Genomic DNA, 27,598 nt, shown 5'->3' with positions numbered 1-27,598 from the left:
ATCTCTGATGCAATTGTGTTGGTGCGTTTGTTGTGATGGGTAACAGGAGCGGAGAACGTTGGTGAAGATAGGCATAAACTCAAAGTGACGTGGAAACCCTGATGGTGAAAAATAAGAGAAAAGCATGAAGAACGTGTGTAGTACGCCGGGAAAGGTGCCAATGTAGAAAACTACGTCGAGTAATAGCAACAGTGAAACAGAACATATACGCAAAGAGAACTCATATGAGACACGCGAAAATATGGGAAGAATTCGTGTTTTCGAATAGGATACGCGCATATTTTTAACACATTTAACGGAGGTAGCGTTTTGTTAAGTCGGTGAACAAAACAGTTGTTTTGTGGCTTTGGGACCCTCGTTGATCATGTGATAAATGCACAGTTTTTACATTGTGACTTCTCTACGATTGAACCTAGAATTTATGATATTTATCAGTATCCAATGATAAACTTCACAAATTCTTGGATATATTGCCATAACAGCATTTGTCATTGGCACAATAACAGATGACAATGATATTTAAAATATGTTCAATCATTTGTCAGTAATAATGCAGTTAGTGGTGATCATACACGTATGTTTTATTTGTAACTTGTTATGTTCGGATCGAAAAAACAGCAAAACCTGAGGAGAAATTTAATCATACTCGTAATGAAAAATGAAAAAAAAATATCAAGGGCTAAGAGTTTTTCCTGGATTCTGATTTTTTTTTTCTCGAGATTTCAGCGCATTGTTAATGTTTATAGATTTTGAATAGACAAATTGGCATCACCCCACATTAAATTCATTGGACTCCCCGTAACGTGGGTAGATCACCTTTTCGTGGTACGTTACGGGATGTAAGATCTACCACCGATTCCTAGTCCTGACTACTTCAAACTAGGGGAATAGAATTTTTCAGTAATCCAAGGAACACATCTTAGTCCTTGTTACTAAGTATTCTATCCCAAGTAACATTGCAAGTTTTATCACGGTTTTAAAGCATGCTACAAGTCTAATTCATAGTCTACAGAACACTCATAAAACTCTAATTGTTACTTGGGATGTGATCATGAAAAACATTTAATTTGGTGGTTGTTGCATCTAATCCCGTTCTGTAGTTACTGAGAATCACGTCTTAGGAATTGTATTATTACATACACTTCTTCTTCTTCTTCTTCATCGCATTTAAAGCAAATCGTTTATCGCATATATTTGCTTATTTCGTACTCCCAACTTAGTGTTCCACAGTATTAACTGAAAGCTTTCGATGCCTATACCATTTTTGCATTAGTATTTAATTTAATGTCAAGTTTCATCAGGGAAGTCGAGAAATTTAACCAACCCGCAAAATTCCTAGACCGGAGCGGGGATCGAACCCAGCCACCTCCAGCATGGTGTTGCTTTGTAGCTGCGCCTTTACTAACTGAACTAATGGTAAATGATACTAGACCCTCCAGACATGATCGAAAGTAGCTTTTCTAATCGATGTGTAGGGTAAAACATGTTTCTAATTGCCTCAAATATGAACCCGTGCTGCGTTATTAGAAATATGCAGTCTAGAGGGCGACCACTGCACAGAGATTATCATTCATACCTCTCACGCCAAAGTTACGAGTTCAAATCTCACCCCCGCACAAGTCACGAATGACCCAAGTGACTATAAAAAAAAAGAAAAAAATATGTGCAGTCTATTTGAGTGTGGGAGAGTTATTGAGTAATATTATATACTTGGAGATCGTCAAAAACTATGAAGACACTTTTGAGTGATTGGTGACCCTGCCATGTTTTAAAACGTTTTTATCCAAATAATCTCGGAAAATTCGAAAAAAAGTCATAGGTATTTAAACATTTTCCGAAGGGAAATCACGAGATCGTCGATTCAGCTCGATGATTTTTTTTGCTGAAATGCATCAAGATCCTAGCCTCGGAATCGATTTGTTACAGCTGAGGTATCTTACGATTTTTAAATACTTAAATTTGGAAATTTTTGCTAATTGATTCTCATTTCCCCAGCTGGGGTAATAAGCAACTGATGGTCGTAAAAAACACATTTTTTAACTATTTTTTTTTCCCGATTTTTATTACTGTCTCATCTTCCCCTAAATATGATTGGTTACATATAATCCAGAATTATAAGTAACGGTTCATTTTACTGGTTAAAGAACGATCCGTTTCAAACAAAATTCACAAAATATTCTTATATTCGCTTCGGCATTGGAACAGTTTAAGAAATTATATGTGTAAAAATATCATGATGTATATCAATCTGCACTTGATTTATCATAAAAAACGATTTTTATGTAAGCATGAACCAATTTTTGTGACCCGGCTAATTTTTGCCAGTAAAACTTTAGAGTAAATTCACGTTGATTCTAAACTTAGTGTTCATTGAGCACTTCCACAGTTGTTAAATTAGAGCTTCTAAGCCTGTGCCATTTTTGCATTAGTATTATTGTGTGGCAAGAACAATCATACTCTCGAGAAATTTGTCAACTTCAAAAAATAAACATAACCACACATAAGAGGTAAAATACCAAAAAATAATTCCAATAATTCAGTCAGTATACAACCAAGATCCCACGAGAACTGATTACCATATCTTTCCTGTGGTTACTGTACCCCATTTGGCACCGCGTGGAGGTATGGATGGTAGTTACTGAACAATATACTAAATACCAGTAATTGGGAGCTATTTTTTACCTACATGTACTTGTGGTACCAGTAGTACGCATTGTCCAGTCTCTTACCAGTCCATTAAACTTTGTATAATTCTTTGTTATAGACTACATTTCCTTTGAATTTCAAGCGTTATAACTCCCAAATTGGACTACTTCCCTTTGATACAAAGAACGTGTGAACGTTAAGATTAGAAACAGATCGTGGATCGTGGATGCAAAAAAAAAAAAAAACAAAATTGAGGAGATTTACGGAATTCTTCCACTTCTTTTTTTCAGTCCAAAAACCAAAATTAAAAAAAAATTGCAAAGATTTCATCTTATTAGACATAGATAAAATCCAATCCTGGCTCATGAAACAATATTGACATTTTTGGACTTGGTTGGACTGTCCTGCATATGAAAGTTTGTGTTCATTATTAAATTGATTATTTCTAGCTCCCCTATATATGTTTCAAGATCAATTACAAAATCAGTAAATCTACGTAATCAATCTACGTTAGGATTAGAATTTGAATTCTACGAAAAGAATGATTCTAATCTAGCTCTTGAATTTGTTGCCATTAAAATAGGTGTGCAGAGTTATTGTGATTCCAGCGATCACTGTTTTCATTCCGGGAAGATGAATTTGCAAACTGCGTCATGTCTTTTTGTATTTTTTTTTCTTTTTAAAATGAAGGGATATCTTGACTGTCGGAAATCGCTCTTCCGTCTTACTTGCAGTTGCAAATCACACCAACACCAATACTAATCTGTTTCCCCATAATTCGTCCAAGTCCGAACAGTTCCCAACATATGTCGTCGCGCTGATTAAAAAGATATCCATATTCCCCCCGGCACATACATTTTAATTATCTTCCTTCCAACAATGACGTTGCTTTCGAAGAAAATGCGTGTTGTGTATGAGAAGAGTCCCAAAGCAACGAAACGACCGACAGCTCCGAAGTGCAACGGAATAATATAGATGCTTTTAATTTTTCCCAGTTTAGTGCCAAGCGAGTGCCCGCGGAATGTGAGGAAATCTGTGCACGGCACTGACAGTGAGTGAAGAAAATCTTGCCGACAGTGTGCGATGCATTCTAAGAGCGACGAGAAGTGTTTCACGGAAATAGTAAATAATTTACTGCGACGAAATGCTGGTTTACGACAGCAATGCTGTTTCGGTGTGTAACGGTTGGCTCCAGCAGTGAAACAAAATGAAATTATTTGTTGTGTTAATTAACCTGGTTCTGTGCTTCAGTTTGGCCTATCAGCAAGTGGAAACCAGGACCGATAGTGACGAGAATTTGGATGGCTATGGGAATTTCGTGAGTGATAGAAGCGAATATTTGAAAAAGTCTATCGCAGCCCTGCTAGCGCATGATGGTAGTGAAATTTTCCCACCAATGGCCAACGATGGTCCATTTGGAGACTATCGGATGCAGAACCAGCAACAGTACGGCAGTGCGGTATATCGTAAACAACATGCTCAACGTTCACAAAGTCCAAGCTTCGATCCACGCGATGGCACACCGTACACGAGGGAGGTAGCTGTGAAACAGGGTCGAATCAAGGGCATTGTGCGGGTGATGCATCCTCAGTCTGGGTTGAAAAATGTTGACCAGTATCTGGGCATTCCATATGCCGAGGCACCCGTTGGTTCGAGGCGCTTTATGCCACCGAGTGCCCCCATTCCGTGGACGGGACTCAAGATGGCAATCAAAATGTCACCCGTTTGTCCGCAGAATCTTCCCACCTTAAGTAATGTAAATAACAACTACTCGAAAGGCAGATACGATCAGCTGAAAAGACTGCTTCCATATCTAAAAGTTGAGAGCGAAGACTGTTTATATTTAAATTTGTACGTGCCTAGCTATGGTAAGTAGAGTGTCGTTGATGTCAAACAGATTCATTCGGAGAGGCTATTCCAGTGCGCTGTTGTGCGCTTTTGTTGAACCAAACTTATCGATGTCATCTACTCAAATTGAAAGCAATATAACGTCGAAGTAGCTATTCAATATCTACGAGCCGCCCTACAGTCAGTAGTGAGGGAAATGGTTCTTGACAGGCATATCGGGTGAACCGTCAGTGGCAACTTACTTCCCCGTATCAAATTGATTGCTGATTGCGAACAAACTTTGTCTCGGAAATGAATGTACACAAGGTTGAGAACAATTGAAAGTGTTTGCTAAATAAAGCTGGTCGTGAACTTTAATGTTAAGCAAAGGTCAGACCTAAGCTGGTGTCTATTGTTACGTATATCAACTTGCTTCATGACAAAGTTAAACAGAGTAACTTTTTAAAGATCAATCTTATCATGAAACACTTTATAAAAAGTGCAGCAATTTTTTTGAAAATTTACATGTGGTACACCCTGAAAATGTATTGCCGTCTTCGGTAATTTTGTTTACCGAAATCTCAACAGCTGAACGTTCGGTAAAACTTTAACTTTTATTTAATGACTATTTTGCTCAAAAATAATTTCAAAACTCGTTTAATCTTGTTCAAATAATTAAATATTTTAATTGAAGTGGAGATTTCGTTTTAACTTTAAAATTATTAAATTTAACAATCCAAATTTTACCGAACGTATCAGCTGTTGAGATTTCGGTAAAAAATACCAAATTTGGCTATAATTTTTCTGTGTGTGCATTGCACAGTGGTCCAGAATAGAAATTTAGCAGGAATAGTAGTCCTAGAGCAGTGGTGTGCAACGTGTGGCCCTCGGACCGGACATGGTCATTCTAAACCAATCTTATTTAATGTTGGTGACGACTGGGACTTGAGGGGAATTGCTTTCTCAGTCTTAAACACTTTAACGATTACTATTTATGTGCATCATAGTAACAGAAATTTACACTACTTTTGTTTAACTCTGCTTGTTGCATAACCGTGAGTATCTAATTTTCCCTTATGCAGATGAAAAGGCAGTCGAGGTACGCATGTCGTCTGCGGTGAGGTGATGGAGATGGGGTTGATGTACCTGATGTCGAGAGAAAAGTGAAGAAGCAAAGCAAGTCGTGTCCAGAGACGCAGCCGTCAGGTTTCAAGCATAAGATTGACGCGTATTATACGCGTAAATACAATATATATACTATGCCGATAAGCAGCGGATAAAGGACGAAAAGGAGAACAAGTGGCTAGCACTGTCAGAACAATTCAAGATTTGAGCCTTACTAATAAAATAATTTAAAAAAATCTAAGAAAGCCAGCGTGGTCCGAATATCAAATGTTATACAATATCGCCCCAAGAATGCTACCGTAAGGAACGCCAACTCTAACAGGTAGCCGATCAAAATTAAAATTCTGATAATTTACTTCAAAGTCGCTTCATAAAAACACACACTTTTTGCAATTTTTGGCGTCGTGCAGTTTCAGTTGCAACTAGCAAAATCATATGTCTAATAATAAATGGTCGCATTGAATCAAAAAAAAAAACACATAGAATACTTATGAAGGACGTTTCATTCGCACTTACAATAATAGTAACAGTTATAATGTTTGTACCGCTCAGACATTGCACACTCGTCGCCACTATAATTGATTTAGCTGTCGTCAGACTGTTTACTGAAAACATCACAGCCGATCGGCGCAACGACTATTGATGTACGACGCCACCAACGAATTTTGGCACGCTCGTTATATTCCAAACGTCAGGTTCAAGTCCCTCGTTTTGCGTCCCCCTTTTTCATCTAGCAAGAAAAGAATTATTTTTCCCGCCCACCTATTACCTACTCAAACGCAACGCTCTGAGCGATGACGACCGGGTAGGTTCACACAGTCAGTGGAAGTAAATTTCTATTCGCTTCACTTCACGTTAGCGCTTCAGTTCTTATTTTGAAATTGGAATTTATGTTCGTATTATTCCAAACAGCACTCGAGTGTAATTAATTTTCTATTTTGCTGGCTCGTTTCACCTGATCACGGAAAGGGAGCTGCAGCAGCGTAATAGATGCACTCTCATTGCTGGGTTGCGCCCCATCCGATGCGATACATCCCAGGGAAGCACATTTTATTGCAATCGAACTGGACTGTTTTTCATGCGAATGACCTACTTCAAAGTGTTTTAACAAGAGCTTGGTAATTATTATGATATTGCATCGTGAACCGAAAAGCAGAGCATTTTAATATCTCTTTCACTGGGTTAATGATTCGCATCGCATTCACTGGTTCACTAACTGAGTCTCTGGATCTCAGCAATGGCATCGGTCCAGTCAAATTATAATCATCATTATGAATGTCATCCCAGCATGAATTAGAAAGAAACAAAATGCGGCTTTAAACATGTTCATCGAACATAGATACAGCCAAAAAAGGAAGCTTTGAAGGGTTTCGCAGGCCTACACTAGACGTTTGTACATAACACGAAAAAAAAAATCTATCAAGGACACATGCGTAAAATAAAATTTGTGAAGCGAGGAGGAATTAGAATAACATATTTCTCAGCATAAAATGAATCTTCAAACTCGTGGGTAGGTTGTAAGCTTTGGAAATATTCAGAGCTGCTAGTTCACCGTGTTTTCGTACGGCAAAGGCATCGGGAAGTACCTGTCCAGAGTTGCGAAATAAGTATTGGTCCCGTGCTCCGGGTGCGAAAAACATGTATTTCGCCGATAGTCAAGAGAATTCCGCGAATCGGAATTACCCATTCTCTCGGTGATCATTGCCGTACAACAGGTGCTGGAGATTTGGCTTCCTGGCCAGAGCAACCCTGCTACTGGATACGAACAACCAGGCTTGTGGGAGCGACTCGATCCCCCATTCACGTTTGATTGATCAATTGATTCGGCGGGAACGATCCGCAACAGAGGGTAGCCTACACACTTGGAAAAAATCGTGTAAATTTAGGTGCTCTGAGACTGACATATACGAGCGTCAATTTTGACATAAAATGGAGTTATAACATACGCGAAATTCAACTCAATCAAACTACTTTTCATCGAGTAACAACTTTTCAGTCTCGGAGCACATAATTTTACATGAAATATTTGTTTACATCTGATCCTTTATGTCAATGAGGGATTCCGTCACGTGTAAAACTAGTTATTTCTAAGTGTGTACCTTGTCAGAACCGGAGGATTTTCCCATGGCTTTTGGGAAAGCCTGTTTAAGCTCGTTATGCCGGAGGAGCTAGTTGACCTCCGATGGGGTTTCCTCTACCGGTATTTGGATTTCGGCAATGGAGGTCGACGATTCTCCCTTTTGTCGTCGAAAGCATTCATCATAGCCCGATATCACACATTGCGTGGCAAAGTGAGCGCATGACTGCACGATTTCTGGTCACTGATGACTGCAGAATCTCCGATCACTGAGGTGGCGTGGTGTAGTGCTAGTGGCTAGTTAAAGATATTTTTATCAGAATACAGAATGACTGCACAGACAGTTAAATGGTCTTCATCAAAGTAAACCCTCGCAATGTTCCATAATTTGATTTGTTACCACTTTTATCTCAATGTCGATGGAATTTCAGTTCCTACAAATAGTCTAATCTTGTTCTACATTTTACTTTAATTTCTTAACATGGAGGGTTGATTGTGAACAGCAAAACATATTGGTTTCCTTATTTAAATTCACTCAGTTTATTCTTATCTCAATTGTATCAATTTTGGTGCACCTCTTAAACCACTCTTATGGTTAAATTGTTTTTAAAATAGATTTATTTCTGTTGTTAATTTGTAAACACAAAAAAGGAGCGATAATTGGGATCCAATTTGTGTTTAAAAATGGTGTATCTTTCCAAAAAATCATTGAACAAATGATTCTTTTGGTCAAAATTTACCTTAGAACAGTTCAAGTGAACTGAATTAATATAATTTGTATCTGTATTTAAAATAATTCATCTGACAATTCAGTCTTAATAAATAAAAATTAAAGCTAATTGAACACAGGCCTAGTGCGACTCGCAAAACGTCTAGTTGGTTTATTGAACTCAAAAAACGAAGCCGTAAACGCACAAATACACGCTGAAATTTGTTCGTTGTTCCCGAACATGGTTCGGTGAAAACTCGGTTGCAATAACGATGTATTCCGAAGAGATCTGCTCGGCAGATTTATCTGTAATCACACAGATTTTTTTTTACTTCAATATTTTGAAACAGATATCTGTATGTACAGATTACAGTTTTTTTTAAATATACACATTTTTCAGATTTTTAAAATCAAGGGAATGTATTTAACATTATTTTTTATATTTATTGAAAACGATAAATAATCATTTTTTTAAGCAGCTTGAAGTCAATCTGAGCATCATCCCCCAATCGTATTTTTCACTTAATAAATATTATTATTTTAGCTTTTTTTTGGACTTGGAATCTTTCAAATGGGCTTCTGATGTTCAGATGTTCTGATTTCTCGTTGGAAGGGATATTAGTTTCACTTTCTATTTGTTCAATTAACCATGTCACATGGTTACAGATATGAAGGTTTATTAAATATATTTTTGTGAAATCGATAAACAAGCCATTTTAGAACACCAACAAAGTGGTTGATTACAGTTTGTGAGTCGAAGAGTCAAGTGGATATTTTTTTATTTGAAAATTCTAATTGAATAAATAAAGATTATTACATGCCATTCGACTAAACTTCCAATAAAAGTTCTGTCTTATGTTCAATGTTCACATAAAGGTTTTCGTACTCTCAGACATAAAAAAAAAATCAATTTCTAGGGCATTTGGATAGTTACTTCAATAAGGAAATTTTCAGTCGGTAACAGATTTGTCTGATACAAAACACATGAAGATGGTAGGATTTTAGGATTTTGAAAATAAACAAATTCTTTAGAAAGCATACTTTAGTCATTTTTCATTATTATAAACTTAGAACAAACTCCTTCTGAACTATGAATTTGCTCAATGGAGATTTACGTTAATCCGCACTGGGACCATAATACGGAAATTACAAAGATTTTTTTTATAGATTTTTGTCAGCCAGATTCTGATTAAAATATTTTTTTTTGCGATGAAAATACAGATCTAAATTTGAAAAAATGTGGCATCACTGCATGAAAGCTCAATATTGCAATCAGCTTAGCAAACTAGCAACGATTGCTGTACTTTTCGTCGTCGTTCCAGTTTGTCTAAACCCAACTAGTGATGTCCAATTTTCCCAACTTATCGATTATTGACTAATCGATTTTTTTTTTTTTATTGATTGTGATCGATATCGATTAATCTACATGAAATAATCGATTAATCGAAATTATCGATAATTTTAATACTATCAACGTCTTTAAGAAGTTGTTTTTACTAGCTGTAGATTATTCAACCTTGAATCACGATTAAATTATAAATTATATCTCGATAACAATTCAATAAAATACACTTTTACTCTTTAATTTTTTTATCAGATATATAGTGAGAGAAAAGACAACTTGCATCTTTACGACGAATTGATTTAGTCTTTGGACTGCAATCTCATTGTCTAAAAAAGAAAAACACTAAGCCCAACAGTCGGCATATATCAGGATACGGCGGCCAATTTTCAGGATCACTCCACGGCAAGTTTCTCAGTGCCAGAGGAATGAACCGTTTCTGAACCCATTCGATCCTTAGGTACCACATGACATGGTAAGGATGCCAAACGATGAACTTATGTCAATTTGTTGGTCTTTAGCTTATCAATTACTTTCCTTCTAAACAAGCTCATCGGCTCTAGTGACTTATCAAAACGAAGAATGGTAACACTAGAAATTAACATGACAAATAATAATAATCCACGAACAGTCGCGTCAAACCATCGAAAATAAGCAGTACTTTTGCAAGAGAAACAATATTAAAAATGTCAATCTAAGAGATCTGGGCTTTAATTGTAATTTAATTTATTTTTCCACTACAATATACTAAGTCTTTGTGTGGTTAACATATTTGAATTCATTGTGACACAGACGTGTATTTTCATTTTTAGTTAATTTGAAATTTGAATAATTATTGTTTAACTTCCTAATCCTGTCAGGCTTATTAAGAACATTCCCATCTTGGTGGGATTGGTTTGTTTGAAATTGTAAAAAGACTGCTTATAACTAATATTTACAACTACAACTAACCTACGACTACTATATACAAATTGCTTATCAAAGCATGTTCTGATATATTACATTTTTGTGCAAATTAAGTCTTAATTTCGTTAATGCTGGAATGTATTTTGGGAATGCCTACCTCTTCGTGTAAATTTGTTATTCTACTGGCGGAAGGACGATCGATGATCATCCTAAGCACTCTGTTTGTGCCACCAGAACTTTGTTCCTGTGAGTTTGAGCACTTGATTCCCACACCAGTGCAGCGTAGAAAATTGCAGGTGCTATGTTTTGATTGTATACAGCCAGTTTGTTAACCCTAGAGAGGCGGGATCTGCGACAAACCAGCGGAAACAAACAGCTAACTAAGCTTGAACACTTGACTATAGTTTTATCTACATGCGAACGGAAGAGGAGCTTTTCTTCGAACAACAGACCACTCAACCCTTGAGCGATTGCGATGGAGGAACATGATCGCTTGAGTTTTGGAGGCATTGATTTTAATTTTCCACGAGGTGGCATATTCAGCAAAGGCATCAAGGCATCGTTGAAGTTTGTTCTTATTTCGCGAGGCATCCTTCCTTTGACGGCTATTGCGGTATCATCTGCGAACAGGAAAAACACGCAACCGTCTCCGAGGGGAGGAATGTCAGAAGTGTAAATGCTGTAAAGCAAGGGACCCAGCAGACTGCCTTGCGGGACTCCTGCTGGGATGGAAAACGTGTTCTAAAGACAACCATTCAACAATACCTTAAACGACCTTTGCTGGAGATAGTTACGGGTGATTTTAACCAGATGTAATGGGAAGTTGAACTTACAAATCTTGTACACAAGTCCGTCATGCCAAACATTGTCAAACGCCTTTTCAACATCTAGCAAGGTCATGGCTGTGGACTTGGATACAGCTTTGTTACTTCAGATGTTATTCATCACCCGTACTAGCTGGTGGGTGGAGTGCCCCTTCCTGAAACCGAACTGTTCTGAAGGAGAATGTTGTTTTCCTCGACAAACTTGAGCAAACGATTGAGAATTAGTTTCTCGTACAATTTGCTCAGCGCTGAAAGGAGGCTGATTGGTGTGTAGCTTGAAGGCAATGTTGGATCCTTACCGGGTTTGCGGATTGGTATGATTTTTTCTACCTTCCAGACGCTTGGAAAGTAGTGCAGTTTCAAGCATCTGTTGAAGATAGCGGTTAGAAAAGATTGCACTTTCATGCTGAGTCTCTTCAAGATCAAGTTGAATATACTGTCAAACCCGGGAGCCTTCATATTCTTGGTGCATTTCAGCGCTGAGCTAATCTGTCATTTTGTAATCTTATCCGCCGGAGGCACGAGACAAGAGGAGGCATCTAGGTTTTGAACGCATTGCGCAAGCAAATGCGATGAAGCGACATGCTCGCCGATCGCATTTGCTTTAAATTCCGATTGTCATCATTTTCTACTCTGAGAGGTGGAACGGGTTTGGGATGAGTTTTCAGGACCTTGGCTACCTTCCAGAATGGTCTGGAGCGGTCGTCCAGATTCTGGACAACACGCCCGAAACTATCATTTCGGAGTGAGTCCATTCGTGAAACAATCTGCCTGTTCAGATCGGCCATTTCACCTTTTTTGTTCAGATCACCAGTCCTCTGAAACTAGCGTCTATGCACATTTCACAACCGAATCAGTAATTTGGTGTGGGAATCAATAGCAACAAATTTACCCCTCACAAGAACTTGTCGAACACATGCCTCGTCAGCCACGGATATAGCCTGTTGGAGTCCTTCCAGCGCCCGGTCGATGTCATCTACGGTGTCAAGCGGCGGATCTTCGTCGATGCCTATGTCAACCACACGTCCAAACTGCAACCAGTTGACGTGGTGGTAGTCTTTGCGCTGGCTTGGAGCTGGAGTCACGTTGATGTTGACTTCCAGGGTGGAGGGATTTCCCGCCGGAGAGATGAAAGTTGGTTCGTCCGGAAACTGCACAGTAAACAGTCCATGTTGTGCGTGGCCGAACAATAGACATCCGTTCCGGTTCCGCTGGTAGTTCCACCAAGTTTCATGGCGGGCATTCAGGTCGCCCCAACGATGAATCGGGAGCTAGTACGGGTGATGACGGTCAGGACGTTCTTGAATTTGCTTGCTAATCCGTTGTTGGCGGTACACTGCCGAGGGCAGTAAACAGCGATGAACTGGACATTTTCAGTTAGTGATTCGTCCTACAAACTAAGAGCCTCAATGATAGAAGTGCAGATGTGAGGCAGTGTATAGTACTTAATTCCTTTTTTGACTACGAGCTCTACACCACCAGGGTAGCGATCAAGCCGGATAATGTTGTGGCTAGGGGCACACAATAACTTTTAACTCCAACGCAGGCAACGGCTGTAGTTAAATTAATTCCATTAACTACTGCTTTAATTACATAAATTACACAATGTAGATCATTAACTACTTTTTAACTCCTTTAATTACAGTTGAAATTTCGTAATTAAAGTATAAATTATAATTACAAGTATAATAACATTTTCAATATTTTTAATTACATTAATTACGGATAGATGATTTTAATTACCGTCAGTACTACTTCAAAACGCATTAATTACATTAAGTACTTTTGATTGCATTTTAACTTCAACTCACCGGTTCTTTGTGTTGCGTGCCCCTCGTGTTGTGGTCAGCAGCCAGAAGTTGTCGCCGGACTTGAGGTGGGTATCGGTTAGAAGCTGGGGGGGGGGGACGTGCTGTCAAATCAGCCTACTGATCATTCTTGTATGAAACTGTTTCCAAACGTAAACAAACGCTGTAGGTTTCTTATGGCTTGTTTACGTTTGGAACCAGTTATGCGAGGTAGGCGACGATTGTTCGTATTTGACAGCCATCCCCCCCCCCCTTCCCCTTGGTTAGAAGGCCCATGTCGGGAGCGGTGCCGGTGGTGTAGTGGTAAGCGTGATTACCTTTCACCCCAGCAGGACTGGGTTCAATCCCGGCGGGATCTTATGAGGCATAACATCTTTGATCACGTCTTCCTTCAGAAGGGAAGTAAAGCCGTTGGTCCCCGGTTCATGAGTTGATGGATCGATAGGTAGGGTCCATGGGTGGGAGCTGCCTCCCTGGTAGAATTGGTGCTCAGCACGGAAAACAAATCAAGCAAAAAAAAAAGCCCACGTCGATGCTGTGCTTGCGGTTCAGAAAGTCAGCAAGGTTCATGTTTTTTTGTTCTTACAGATCAAGCATTCCAGGTGACGATGGTTTGCGGTTTAGACACGATAATGGATGATGAATTTACTGAGGACTTATATCTGCTCGGGCTTATTGCAGCACTTATGAAGATCTCCACCGGTCATGTTGACGAAGATTTCCATTAGTTCATCCGCTGAGAACAGATCGAGGTTGTTGGTGTTCGGGGTTCGCTTGGCTTTGCTGGGGAGCACGAAGAGGCGGGAAATCCTCCGTCCCGAATGTCGAGGTTTTTTCCATCTTGCGTCCTGGTTGATTGTTGGTTACCACTTGCTTTCGGATGCGTTTGAAGTCCTCGCGTTTGGAGCAATGTCTGTCGGAACCTTGATGCGCACCACCACAGTTGGCACATTTTAGCGCCACGGCGCCACGGCTTCATCCGCAGGGCAGTCTGAAGTGGCGTGTTCTTGAGCGCGGTTGGTGCAGCGTGGCTTGATGTTACAGTACCGTGTCCAAAGTTGAGGCACCACTGGCACTTTATTACGTCACGATGGCCACCACGGTATGGCTCCCACAGTACGATGATGGAGTAGATTGAGCGGATGGCTTGCAGCGCATTCAGCGTCACCGTCCCTTCCTGGAAGTGCACCAGGAAAAGGCAATCTGGGTACGCCTTCATCTCTCCCCGTCATCCGGAAGACAGCGATTGGGCCAGCTTGTACCGGTCCTTGATTTCAGCTTCGATCATCTTGGGGTCGAAGTTTGGTAGGCCCCTGATGACTACCTCTCACCGGGGATGTCATGCGTGAAAAATTCCGTCTTGGAATCTTTAAGGTGCTTCACGGCCACTTCATACTCCGCTTTTGTACGGAGCATACCCTTGGTGCCGATCCTGTTGAGCTTGTACTCAACTGCGACGCCCAGCGATGTAAAATCACCAATGAGGGTGTTGAGTGGCACCTTCATTACCACCAGTTGGTGAAGCTTCATTGTTGCCGCACTCGGGCCGGCAGAATTCTCGTTGTTGACGGCGTTGCCGAAATCACCGATGTCACTTACGTTCGTCGCGGTGGCATCGTCACGTCCACTCGCAGCATCGGACTGTCCCTGATGTTTCTTCCTCTTTTTCTTCCGCTTCACCGTGATATTCCCAACAACGGTGGGAAGAGTAGCGTACCTATTCGAAATAGGTACCCTCGAGCTACCCTAACCGCTGGTCTTCTTCTCCCCTTTCTCTCGGAGCCTGCTTCGGGAGCGCTGTCTTCCCATCACACGAAGCAACCGACACTACTGACGACGCGTTCAACGCGCCATAAAGCTGCAAACGTTTGAAACAAACTAGAAACCTTCAAACAACTGAACAGAGCGAACAAAACCGAACTGTACTGCTTGACGGTCAAGCAAAGAAAGAGATCTAATGAGCAGAGGCACGACAGCAGCGCTGTTTTATATCTTTTTAGGTTCAAGCAAAACGATATGCAACCAAGTGATACTCGATTATGACAACTGGGTTTGGGAAAAACGTTTATTTCCTGAAAGCAGCGATAAAATGATCGTTTGTACATTTTTTAAAAGTTTTTTTTTTATGGAAATGTATTTCAGCAGATTGGTAAAGTAATATCCTATCGATTGGCGTATTTGGATTTAATTTCATCTATAAAAGATAAAATAACAAGCGTTAAAAACCTAACACTATTTCACCATACATATATTTTGATTTGCACCCCAGTATAGTCGACAAAGACGTAGTTCTACGTCAAAAATAACAAAGGGTAGGAATGGAGGTGAAATCCAGCATATCCACACCGGTTGTAACTAATCAACTCGATGTCACTGGAGTCACTTTAAAACTAACAAGCATAAATAGAAAGTTGAAAAAAGGGAAGTTTCGATTTCAGCACGGCTTAGATAAATTTTGACGTGAATTTTTGTAACGTGATAGTTTATAAACCTACCCAATTGATATTCAAATAACTGCAATACTATGGGTAAAGCATGATACATGGTTCAAAATTCAAGCATAATATTATTGCTGAAGTAATTATTGCATGGCAATTTCATTAATTGTTTCTTAAATCGAAACCTATCAGCTAGGGGAAATGGCTCTAATGTTTTCCTATAGATCTAAGATTGGCCCCATCGCTAAAAATCTGCTATTTATCAATTTTATCTAGATAAACGCGTGATTGGGACGGTACTGATGGATATTTTTGGTCGCTATTGAAAATTTAGTCGATTGCTGAATTTATGTATGGGCCCAAATTAGGGGCATTTAGGCTGACATTACATCACTATCAAGAAAACTGGTAGTTCTGCCAGCATTTAGGGGACAAATACAAAAGCGCTGCGCTTGAATAACGGTGAAACCACCGGAAAGAAAAATGAGCAAATACGCAAACCTTTTTGAGGTTGGCATCTCACGTATCAAATTTGATCGGAACTTTAATCTTTTAGCGATAGATGATGAAATTTTGCCTGCTTTTCGGTATTTGTATAAGCAAGTTTAAGATTTTCTAGATTTTTTGATCTGATTTTTATTGATCTGATATAAGACACTGTCTTCTTATGCATTAAACATTTATATTTTTTGTAAAGTTAAACAGACACACGCCTAATTTATTCAAAATAGAATAATTCATTGCAAACTTCAGATAACCTGAGAAGACTGCGTGCTTTATCTTTAGTAGAGAACATGCAATACAGTGAAATTAGCCATTTATGAAGCTACAAGTTTTAGTTATTTTCTCACAGATGGAAATCCCCTCCGAGATAGTCAAGCAGTTTTTCCAGTATGGGAAAAATCGTTAATTCATTCATTTCACACTTATCTGTAAAACGAGTACTACCATCCAGCTATCCATTGAACGTTATCATCGACAAAAAGGAAGGGTAACGTGGGACAAGATCAGTCATGGTGCAAGAGAGGTAATTTTTTTTTGTTTTTTTTTTATTATTTATGTCAACAGGCTCAATGTAGATCCAATGTTGTTTCGAAAAACCAAATCATCATTTGGATTTGATTTTGACAAACATATACATTATTAAATCTACTAGCTGACCTATCTTGCCCTTGACCCATCTTGGCCTACCTTATCTGGACTAGGAACAGAATTATTAAAAGTCCATTGAGTTCTGTACAGTAATAGTTCTATGTAGAACCCGAAATTTGGAAGCGTTTTATTGTGCACAGTAACAATTAACCATCTCTAACGTTCGCACACGAAGTTTTCTAAAAAAAATTGTGAAATATGATTGTTTTATTCAGATGTTTGGTTCAATAGATCAGTAATAAATATAAGATTTTACAAAACGACGAGTGATATAATTGAAATGTTAAAAGAGCGAACCATGATAAAATCGAAATTCCATTATATCTGTCCAATAAAAATCTGTCATAAAAATGTCAAGCCTTAACTAACATGCATTTTTATTTTCTTTTTAGAGTGACTTTCAGCCAGCGGCTGGTTTGTCACTTTAACATACATTATGATATTTGGTCAACTCGATTTGCTCATGTTGTATTGAAAATGAAAATCCTAAAAAGACAGCTATGTGTAAAACTTCATCATGGAACAATTGGACTTGATGTTTCTGGTTTTGTATATCACCCAGAGCAAATTAAATGCATCCCGCTGCGCTGCTAGGTAGATTGATAATGGGTTTCCGCCTTTTAATGTTCGCAAATTTATTGAATGGTGACATCGATAATAATGCTTTCGCGAGGGCTCAAGAAATTTAATTGACAATATCGATCACCAACGGTAGAATAATTAATTTGTTTCCATGGTTTCAGATGGAATTGGACCGCAGGCCAAATATCCGGTTATCGTGTACATACACGGCGAATCATACGAATGGAACAGCGGAAATCCATATGATGGATCAATTCTGGCCAGTTATGGGAGGGTTATCGTGGTAACGCTTAATTTTCGGCTCGGAATTCTCGGTAAATGATGTTTGTGACTTTCAATAGAGATGATCATTGATTAATATTTATGTTTTGATTATCTGTTTACAGGTTTCATGAAACCAGGCATTAGTGACCACACTACCAGCAATTTCGGTCTACTGGATCAGATAGCTGCACTTCAATGGATCAAGGAAAACATTGGCTCGTTCGGCGGAGACAACAAGCTGGTGACGGTGATGGGCCATGGAACGGGTGCTGCTTGCGTAAATTTTTTGATGGTTTCACCTGTTGCCAAGGGACTTTTCCATAGAGCAATTCTCCTCTCAGGTTCGGCATTATCTGACTGGGCCCTAACTCAGCACCCTCTGCAATCTACCATGCAGGTACTGCAGGGGCTCAATTGTCCACTAAACGGAGATAACGATGAAGTTACAGCTTGTCTACGGCGAAAGCGTTATAGTGAAATACTGAACGTGAAAATTGCTTCACCACAATTTTCAACTCGTTTTGGACCTATTGTAGATGGATTGGTAATTCCAAACACTCCGCACAAGGTGATGGGCCAGTATAGCGACATATTTAGTGGGTAATTTCCATGATTCATGAGTGTATGCTCTTTCGATGAGTTCAGAACGATAATTTTGTCATGCTTCACTACAGGTACGACCTACTTTACGGGATGACAGAGTTGGAATCGTACAACATCCTAAATGCCGTCGCCCTGTCGTACGGGTTGCTCGAAAACGAGAGGGACAATCTGCTGCGGTTCTACATGCAAAATCGTTTCGAGATCCGTCCAGATTTGGCACTTGCCGCAACGCTCAATGAGTAAGTTTATTCACCACACAATTTGCAATAAATTCAATAACCACCCACCGCTCGTTGCTGGTGTTATCATTTCATTCCACCTGCAGGTACACCGGTATACTTACTGATCCGAACAAATCCCTGGCAGACATCCATCGCGACACTCTGCTGGACATTTTATCTGATGCCCGTGTTGCCGCTCCGATGGTTCAGACTGGACTCTATTTAGCCAAAGTCAACCCCAAATGCTATATGTACGTATTTGGACACAACAGCGAAGCCGGCGAGTACGGACGAGTAAGTAGTATGGTAAAAATTTACTTCGGTCTATCAAGCAGAAAACATCAAATATATCTGTGACTTCGGCGTTAACCATTCAATTATACGCTTGGTACGATACTTTAGTTCAAAAGCTACAGCATAAAACCATTAAGAGCGCGAAGTACCTATGAATATTTACACTCTTTGTTCTCAAACATAAAAGAAGCACTCCAAGCGAATCAATTTTTCCATGCCATTTTTGCCTTCATCCGTATGGCGAAGTAAAGTACATAGTAATGACGTTCCTATGTGTTAGTAGGGATTTGAAACCCATAGGCTGAGTTTGGAATCAAGAAGCGGTGTTGTATTTTTAACAAAATATACGCAATCTGTAATTCTTTGTCAAATTTGTCGGGGAAAGGTAAATAAATTTAGAAGTCATGTGTTGTAGAAACATTTCGTTTGGTGTAAAAATCTGAAAATAAAATTTATCAAGAGGATGCATGTTTATTTTTTTTATAAACTACGGTTAAATAAAAACTCTCAAAGATGTTATTCAATCAAATTGCGTCAAGTCAACTTGTTTTGGGAAAAAAATGTCCGTGGCCAATAATATGACATTGAGAATACCTATTATTTCAATGGTTAAAATATAAATTTGAGTATATTTATTTAATAACAAAGATTGGAACCTCGATGTGAGAGCCTTAAAAGCTTAGTCATTTTGAACAAGCAATGATCGTTTGTTCATGCTTTTTGTAATTAAATCACATAGCATCCGGACTACATTTATGAAAAATTGTTTTGAGATCCCTTACCCATATGTTTTCAAGATGTTTTAACTAAAAAAATTGAATTCTTTGTTAGCATAAATTTTTCAAATGCAAACTTTAATTTAAGTCAATGAAATTCGATCAATTGTCATAATTCTAAGACTAAGATAAAATTACAAGATCCTTCCTAGACCGTAATTTCAATAAAATAAAACGATGAAGTACAATCAATATTTTTCAATAAAAAAAGTTGCATTTTTAATGCTGGCGTTTTAAGCAAAAAAAAAAACCTGCATTCGCAACCGAAACTGAACTGAAATCCCAATCCCTACGTGCCCACATAATCACAACACAACACATGTAACATGAGTTGATGTTAAATTAATTAAAACCTGGCGACGATGCCGATGAACTGTCACGCAAAACGAAGTATCAGTAGAAAAACGGTAGTAAAGAAGCCATTCACATGGAATGACCTCCTCGGAAAAATGCAGCATGATTTCCGATTCCGACCGAGATCGTTGACATGTTATATTTCACTGCCGATATCACTAGTACTCAGAAATTAATTATGAAAAGATTAAAAAGAACTAAATGGATCGAACTCCCTAAATCTGGCCTAGTGATCCTAAAAACTGTCTTGATGTGTTGGAGGAAAAGTTCCAATCGTAAATGGTTCGCTTCACGGGGACGGACATGAACTAATCCGGTTTGTGGTAGAGCTTGCATGAAATTTCCCTAAATTAGAAATACAATCCGGATACTGTGGAATTATATTCAAGATTTACAATTCTCTATTCTTCATCAAAATCAGTTTATGTTTCAAGTAATTTTACAAATGGCTTTAAAGTAAATAGAACATCAATAAAAATCCAGAAAAACGCAAATTCCTAAAAAAAATTACGGAGGAAAATTGATCGCTTCCGTCCACAAGCACAGCACTTATCGATCTCATCATATTTTTTTAAAGTTTGAAACATGTACTTTTAATGTAAAGGTTGAAAATTTCATCAAGTGTGGGATTTTTAAAAAGATTAGTAAACTCAGGATCTTATCTTTTGTTTGTCCATGTCCTAAGATCTCGCAAATTCGTTGAAAACTTGTCTAGGTGTTCATGAATAAAAACTCTGTCGGAGTTCTGCGATGATTCTAGAGTGATTCTTGAGAAAATTCAACGAGTTAAGGTTTCCTCGGGAAATAATTAGAAAAATCAGGCACAGAAAATTCTGAATGATCTGAAGCAACTAAACGTTCTTGAATTTCTTCAGCTTCTCTAAATTTCGTTCAATTTCCCCTCTATTTATAGTTACATTACCATTTTTTTTTTAATATACTAGCATCGAAGAAAACAATATTATGTTTATTTACAAATTCAAGCTGACCGGTGATCCAAGAAACCGCGAAATTTGAATTTAAATGTAAAATCTAATTATCTCTCCAGAAAAGACAATATTTGGAACTTTGAAAAAGAGGACCCTTTGAATGGACTCAATTTTCAGGATATTGTCACTTTGATGGACCAAACATGAGAATTGTTAATGAGATTTTAATAAATTCTACGCACAACATCAAACTGTTAGAAAAAATCCAAGGGAGGTATGGAAAGAACTCTAAGAGAGTTTTGACTACAACTCCAAGTCGGTTGTACGAAGAGTTCCAATGTAATTGTGAAAAGAGCTTCAGGAGAATTTTAAGGTGAGTTCGGAGTTGAATATGTTAGCTGTTCTGAGGATACTGTCAAATCAACTGTGAACAGGATTTCTAGTCCATAAATATTCGAAATAAGTCTTAGAAAAGTTTTAAGAGAGTTTTGTTGATAATTCTAAGGAAATTCCGAGCAAATCCAATTCCAAAAACTATCTTTCAATTGAATTCTGAAGGAAGTTTTAAAGGAAGTCTGAGACTAATTCCACGGGAACCGAATTTTTATGGTACAATGTCAATGATATTCTCATACGAGAAGATTTTTCAGGGAGTTCCGAGGATAATATAGTAAATTATGAGCATAATTTTCAGACCTCTCATCATTCGATCATTTTTCCATTCGACCTTTTTTCAATTCGACTTCTTGTCCCCCTTTTCATCATGCGACCTTTTGTCCCCCTTCTTATCATTTGACCTTTTGTTCATTCGATGAGCTGAAGAGCTGTTCCAAAGAATCAGTTCGCCTTAGTGAGCTGAACGGGTAAGATCCGCACAGAATGATGAACTATTTTGTCCACCTCATTTTTGAACCATTCGACCTTTTGTCCCTTTTTGAACCATTTGACCATTTTTCCATTCGACCTTTTGTTCCTCTTCGCAGCACTTGACCTTTTGTTCATTCCACATTTTGACCCCCAGTAAACACATAAATCTGTGTAAAATAAGGAGACGTGCATTGAGCTTAAGGTAAGAGGGGACGTCATTAATTTAAAAAAAAGTAAAGCAGTTTTTTTGTTCAAAATAAAAATTAAGATCATGAACATGTGTTCATTGCATTCTACTTCTCTACTGGAACACATTTTCATTGACAGAATTTAGGTTTTACACGGATTTTTTGTTTAAAATAAAAATTAAGTTCATGAACATGTGTTCATTGCATTCTACTTCTCTACTGGAACACATTTTCATTGACAGAATTTAGGTTTTAAACGAAAAAACTGCTCTTGAATTTCCAAAAATTATGACGTCCCCTTTCCCTTTAAGCTGTGACCTTATGCTAATGAAAAATGTGCGCTCATGAAGAATGTGCTTACATTCCAAAGTTAAACAATATTTAAAGTTTGAGTGAAGAATAATATTGTCAACTTCCTTGCTACGGAACTAACATTCAAAATGTTGTTTATGTTTACATTGATTTTGGAACTGGAATTAGTTTTGAGCTCACAATGACAAAAATGTACATTGAGGCAAAAAAACGTAAGAATTTAATAAGGCTCGACTTATGAACGACACACATGAATTTCATCCGCGTGACTTATGAATGATTTTCGTCAAAAATTGAGCAAGCTCTTTAAGGCCTTCAACTAACTAGTGCCATCCCAAGTAACATTGCAAGTTTTATAGTGGTTTTAAAGCATGCTACAGGTCTAAATCGTGGTCTACATAACCCTCTTAAAACCAAAATTGTTACTAGGGATGGATCGGTTCCAGTTTGGACAATTTTATATTTTTTTTTTGTCAACATTATTTTTCATAATGAATTAATACCGATCTCATGTGGCTAAAAATCATAGGTGGTTTTAACGTAATTCTAGCATTCTTTTGCCTCAGCGTAGACAAATTAAAGTGTTTCTTAGATACAAGATTAATTTGTTGTTCTAATTTTGACAAAAAAAAAATCCAGAAAATGAGAAAAAAATTATGTGTCAAAAATATTCTTGTTTATTATTTATGATTGATTTTATAAAAAAAAGGGATTTTTCAAATGCAAACTTTTGAATCGTTGAAAACCTTGGATGCTTAAAATTTGACAAAAATCATAGATCATCAACTTTTAGTTAAATTTTTAAGCTTCATGTTTGTAAATTTAACTCAAAGTTGTTGTATTTGTAATTTTTTTTTAAAGTTTATATTTTTATAAGCATTTTTGATTAAAGAAATCAATAAAATATAACAAGAATATTTTTTGTAATTTTATTTTTAAAACACTTTTTTGGATTGTATTGTCCAAGTTACTAAAACAAATAACCGTGTTTATTGTTCTAGATAGTCTTAACTTTTCCCTACAACTTCATCCCAGGCGCCATTTTAATTCAAACATATTGAACAAAGGCATTTTTTGCTAAGGGACTTTACGTATTCTCTATTAGCAATTTAGCAGCGTCACGCAGACGTCATATGTGTGTGTTTGTTTACATTAACCTGCTGCAATTCTAACCATTCCAATCGACATAATTGTCCACAACGTTTTGTAAACGTTTTTCAACGATCCAAATTTCTCAGGTGAGTGTGATTATTGTCAGCAGCCTCTTTTTCTTCCGCAACCTTTCCATTTCAACTGCATGTCAACCAGCTCTTCTATTATCAGCGTCTCAAAATCAGCCATATTTGGTAAAGCGTATACACTGGAGTCGCTTTTTACGCGGTTTTTTTTTTTACACGGTTTTTTTACGTGGTTTTTTTTTACGTGGATTTCGGAATTTACGCGGTTTTTTTTACGCGGATTCCGGAATTTACTCGGTTTTTTTTTACGCGGATTTTGGTTTTTTTTTACGCGGTTTTCAGAATTGACGCGGTATATCGCTTTTTACGCGGTTTTTTCTTACACGGTCTTTTTTTACGCGGTTTTTTTACGCGGATTCCGGAATTTACGCGGTTTTTTTTACGCGGTTTTTTTTACGCGGGACGTATCACCCGCGTAAAAAGCGACTCGAGTGTATTTCATTTGAACAACAACCTGACTTGACAAGTTTTCTCAGTAGTAAAATTGTAATCAGATTGAAGCTGAAAGACTAAGGAATCGTGTTTTGATGAGAAAATACTGCGAAATTATCGTTTAAATTTTGGTTGCCGAAAACAGTCAATGGGTGCCGATGTACCCTATTTAATTTTGTATCACTTTTTTGACAAAATTACTTTAAAAAATTACCGTGCATATTTTTTCTTGAGATACTTTATTTAACTCAACAACTTTGTTTGAAACGTAATTTCGATAAGAAGTGTAAAATATGCAACGTTTCATTCAAATTGAAGAAGGTCTCATTCTTTTAAATCGCTCAATATTTTCTCAAATCATCATCTTAAACCTTTTTTTTCATTTTATCTATTTGAACAGCTCTCACAAAGCGTTGTCGGTGAGGATTTGGCGTACATATTTGGAGCTCCCCTGGGGCCAGTTGGGCCTTTCCAAACCCACTACAATGCAAGGGAACGGCTTTTCTCCGAAGCCGTCATGAAGTACTTTTCCAATTTCGCTCAAACTGGGTAAGGTTGATATGCTGCTTCAAAGTGTGCTCCATGGATTTTCATACCTTGTTCTCTTCTTTCAGAAACCCGAAGGCACCATGGAAGGATCTCTTTCTCAACATGAACCCGGAAGAATGGCGGTACTATGACGTTGATTGGCCTGAATTTAACAGTGTGAATCAAAGTTTTCTGCATCTCGCGATGACGCCGGTTGTGAGCCGGCATTACCGCCAGCAATACACAAAATTTTGGAACCAAAAACTTCCGGAGGAGTTGAAGAGAATAACCACGTCAAAACCATATTCACCGTACTCGGAATTCATCAGCCCACCGGACCGGCGCATGACAACTTCCAGCCCCGAGTTTATTACGGGTCACATAAATCTTTTTCCAATAAAAGTCGATATTGAAAAACCAACAGAGGACTCTTTCAAAGCATTGGTACATCGAATGAAGGATGCTCATGTTGGGGGACCGGGGATGTACAACGCAGCTGCTTCTTCGGGTGGTATTCCCGCTGAAGCTCCGATGAAAGAAAAACCTAAACCTGAAAATGTCGAAAAAGAGATGGAAAACTCGGAAATGATGAAAACCGAAGCATCCCTAACGCTGCTGATAGCCGTGGCAATTGTTTTTCTGCTGTTTAATATTTTTGTCATTGTCGGATACATAATAAAACGGAACGTTGGAAATAGAAAAATGAAACGAAAATTCGACGACAACATCCTGGAGAGCGCTGCTTCGATGAACGATAAACGATCGAAATTGAACGACACTGAAGAGAGCTATATTTTAGACATGATGCGAAAGTCAAATCCATACGAGCCGGTGGTGAAAGCGAACAATTTCACATTGCCACGACAGTTCAGCGGCGAAACCATGGACCCACACACAAAAGTGTTCGATTGGATATCCCAAGACTATGGAACAGTTTGTACGAAACAAATTGAATGCGATGGAGGTGGGTCTTGCGATAAAGATAATATTCCTATACCACATAAGGTAAGCGTGGCAATAGATGCCACCCCCCAGGCTCGAAGCAACAGCATTTTGCGACAAGAGCCAATCGAGATTACCAAAGCGAAATCATTTGAGTGCGCTTCTCCGGACGACTATAGTGAAAGCGTCAGCCAAGATTCACCGTGCGATTCCGAAACACGACAGCAGTGCTCCAGTTCAGGATCTTCTTATTCATATAACGATTGTGACTATAAAATCGTACACAAGTATAATATCAAATCCGATTCGAACCCAATTTACAATAATTACCCGTATCAAATCGAAGAAATTACTAGTTTTATTGAATCAGGTGACATAAATGTTACGTCTCGAGAAAAGAGTGAGGAGAAAGATCCTCTCTCCCCAGAAGAAGCATTGAAAGTTATACAGCGAAGAAACTTTCCCAAAGTTCTACCAGACTATCCGAATGGAGTCGCGGGTATTACAGCTTCAATGAAGCGACGGTCTTTGCCACCGCAGGCCTTCATGCTCACCAGTTCGAACAGCTTGCGACGAGATAGCGCTCGTCTTGTTCCAGCCCCACCTCCACGGATTTCATCTACTTTGGGTCGACGCTCTTCAAAAAATAGAGCAAGCAATAATTTCCTAAGTTCACCACCTGTAATGGCTGAAGAACCACCAATCGAGGAAGAGCCTCCAATCACACTTAACACGTTACACGTTGGGCCACTACTTCCCAAACACCAGGAAAACACATATATGACTATGTCTCGGCAAAACTCCACAGAAGCCGAACAGACCACACCAACGGAAGAACCAGCAGTTGATATAATTTGTATAGAACATAAACCAGAAAGCCATTACAGCTACATCAAACCACCATGTATGATAAAACCCCCTTCGTCATTCAAGTCTTCCCCAGCGAAAGAGTTGAACCGAACGGAAAACAAAGCAGAACTTCAATCAGGTGTTTTCGGTTCTACGTCACGTTTGCCGATTAGTCGATCTGGAAGCAGCACAATGCATCGAGAACTGAGTTCTGACTCGTCAGCCACTGACACCACATCCGGCAGCACCGGAACAATTAAGAAGCTGTAAACACACTTTGGTACAATCTAACAGGCACTCCGACACCGATGGAACATATGTGTGCAAACGTAAACACCAACACCCACCAGGAGTTTTTCACACTGCAAAGTATTTACGTATTTATCAACAAGCCCCTTTCCATGTCCACATCACGATAATTCCGATCAAATATTTATTTTAACTCTATCATTTAATTGTAAACAGCTGTCGAGAGCGAGTGTATGCAATTGAAGTTTGAACTTAGATTTGTTTTGATGTTGATTAGCGACAATCAGAATGATTACTTTTATAAAGTTGTAAACATAACATACAGGCAAACAAGTACACAATCGTACACGTGTACTTAGCAGAATGCGAATAAATTAACTCGTGATGAGATTTTTTATACCTAACAAAATGTACATGACTTTGGTGTAATTATTGAGAAATGCTGGGAGACCTGTTTGGATTGGGGGTAGGCATCGATGCCTCTCGTTTTGGAGATTGAAATCATTTCCACGGAAATGTTCCGAATGACCTAAAATAGCAGTCGATTACTAACCTAAAAAAAAGGAGACCTTTCAACATACCTCGACCCAAGCTTCTTTATTTAGAACGAAAACCTTAATTTATCGACCTTTCGTAAGATATGCCGGTGATAAGAAAAGGGTGTATTCGATTAAAAAAAAGCACACACATAAACAGCTGTAACTTTTTAAATCTTATACCAAATTACTTGAAATTTTCCATAACGTACACATTTAATTTATATGAACGTCTGAGTCTGTCGTCTAAAAAAGCTTGTACAGTATTTTCGCAAGCTATCATAAACTGCTTGTGCTAAAACTTTTCCTGTTCCAGACTCAATAAACGAACTATTGATTGTTTGTTCAAAGGAATCCTCTCCCGTAACCACAACGGCTAACTTCTGAATCTTCTTCCGATTAAATATTAATTGCTTGGAGTCGAAGTGCACCGTTAAAGCTTTGTCTTTCGGTAACTGTTCTTGAATTCTGTTGGCATTTTCTTCGCGTGCCTTGAGAATGAAAGAAGAAATGTAAAATTTATTTTGAAAATCTAAGATCAGATAATTTACCGCTTTACGTTTTCGTTGAAGAGTTGATT

General features: G+C 38.4%; 1 protein-coding gene across 2 annotated transcripts; it reads left to right on the top strand.

The window, feature by feature from the left end:
* Positions 1–26,891, top strand: LOC135709960 (neuroligin-4, X-linked-like). 2 transcript variants are annotated; one of them, XM_065232409.1, is made up of 8 exons: positions 1–301; positions 3,642–4,514; positions 17,598–17,750; positions 17,823–18,300; positions 18,375–18,542; positions 18,629–18,818; positions 24,315–24,463; positions 24,529–26,891. In XM_065232409.1, the coding sequence occupies exons 2-8, from the start codon at positions 3,854–3,856 to the stop codon at positions 26,501–26,503; spliced, it is 3,774 nt and encodes a 1,257-aa protein (XP_065088481.1). In that variant the 5' UTR covers positions 1–301; positions 3,642–3,853; the 3' UTR covers positions 26,504–26,891. The 2 variants fall into 2 exon arrangements, with proteins under 2 accessions (XP_065088481.1, XP_065088482.1); XM_065232410.1 differs by lacking the exon at positions 1–301 and having other exon boundaries at positions 3,414–4,514.
* The last annotated feature ends 707 nt before the right edge of the window (positions 26,892–27,598 follow it).

The sequence above is a fragment of the Ochlerotatus camptorhynchus genome, unplaced genomic scaffold (assembly GCF_037179485.1).
Source record: "Ochlerotatus camptorhynchus isolate MF236.1 unplaced genomic scaffold, CSIRO-AGI_Acam_v1.1 ptg000368l, whole genome shotgun sequence".
Classification (NCBI taxonomy): Eukaryota; Metazoa; Arthropoda; class Insecta; order Diptera; family Culicidae; genus Ochlerotatus; species Ochlerotatus camptorhynchus.
The sequence above is the reverse complement of the archived record's forward strand: the minus strand, read 5'-3'. Positions and strand labels throughout refer to the sequence as shown.

Excerpts from the sequence above, each read along its gene's own strand:
- LOC135709960 (XM_065232409.1), top strand. The coding sequence starts at position 3,854 with ATGAAATTATTTGTTGTGTTAATTAACCTGGTTCTGTGCTTCAGTTTG. Across the intron at positions 4,515-17,597 it reads TTTGTACGTGCCTAGCTATG|ATGGAATTGGACCGCAGGCC; the intron begins GTAAGTAGAGTG and ends CCATGGTTTCAG. Across the intron at positions 18,543-18,628 it reads CTTGCCGCAACGCTCAATGA|GTACACCGGTATACTTACTG; the intron begins GTAAGTTTATTC and ends TTCCACCTGCAG.